General features: G+C 62.9%; 1 protein-coding gene across 1 annotated transcript in view; it reads right to left on the bottom strand.

Moving 5' to 3' along the window:
* LOC130587239 (A disintegrin and metalloproteinase with thrombospondin motifs 10-like) overlaps positions 1-483 on the bottom strand; it is a gene marked incomplete at its 3' end in the record, with an annotated part of 5,244 nt that extends 4,761 nt beyond the window's left edge. Inside the window, exon 1 of the mRNA XM_057388208.1 lies at positions 318-483. Coding sequence (XP_057244191.1) covers positions 318-452 — 135 coding nt within the window. The remainder of the gene's footprint in view (positions 1-317) is intronic.
* Between the last annotated feature and the right edge of the window lie 376 nt (positions 484-859).

Below are 859 nucleotides of genomic sequence, written 5' to 3'. Positions count from 1 at the left end.
TCCTGGTACTAAGAGAGGGGAGCCTGGATCAGGGGWCCTTGGGGCCCAGCAGCATCCAAGGCACCGGGCAGAGGCCAGAAATCCCTTCCCATGGGATTAACCCGACCCAAACCGAGCTGGGACCGACATTTATGGCCAGGACCCCCAACCCGTGTGACAGACCGCGGCACGGAGCTCACCGGGGACACCGCAGCGCCTCCGCTTTGGGACAGAACAACTCTGGCGACAGCAGGGGACAGCCCCAGGGACCTCCCCACCGYCCCCGCGCCCCCTCCTCCAGCCCTGGGAACCGATAGTAAAGCAGGAAGGCTCTCTACCCCGTATTTACACTGGCGGGATTTGACTCCGTACTGGAAGCGGCACTGCTCGTCGGCATCGTACGCCTGGCCCGGCGCCACCGTGGGGTAGACGAAATCCTGCTTGGGAGGAGCGTTGTTGAGGCACAATCCCATCCCGGAGCTGCGAACCAGAGAGCGGGGTCAGAGCTGGGGACGGCTCTGAGGAGAGAAAGCGTCGGGATCCCATGGATTTGGGTTTGGATGGATTTGGGTTTGCTCCGGGCAAGAGAAGGGGGTCTGAAATCCCGGCTCCAGGATGGGAATGCCCCAGTTTCGAGGGGACTCTGGAGGTGTTGATTTGAGGGGTCGTGGAATCCTGGAATATCCTGAGCTGGGAGGGACCCTCAGGGATCATCAATCCCACCCTGTCCCTGCCCAGACCACCCAACAGCCCCACCCTGTTCATCCCTGGCAGCGCTGTCCAAACGCTCCTGCAGCTCTGGCAGCCTCGGGGCCGGGACCATTCCCTGGGGAGCCTGGGCAGTGCCAGCACCCTCTGGGGACAGAAGAACCTTTCCCTG

Source organism: Malurus melanocephalus, unplaced genomic scaffold (assembly GCF_030028575.1).
Source record: "Malurus melanocephalus ecotype Western Australia unplaced genomic scaffold, MMel_1.1 scaffold_1673, whole genome shotgun sequence".
Taxonomy (NCBI): Eukaryota; Metazoa; Chordata; class Aves; order Passeriformes; family Maluridae; genus Malurus; species Malurus melanocephalus.
Note: the sequence above shows the minus strand (reverse complement) of the source record. Positions and strands in the feature narration are given on the sequence as shown.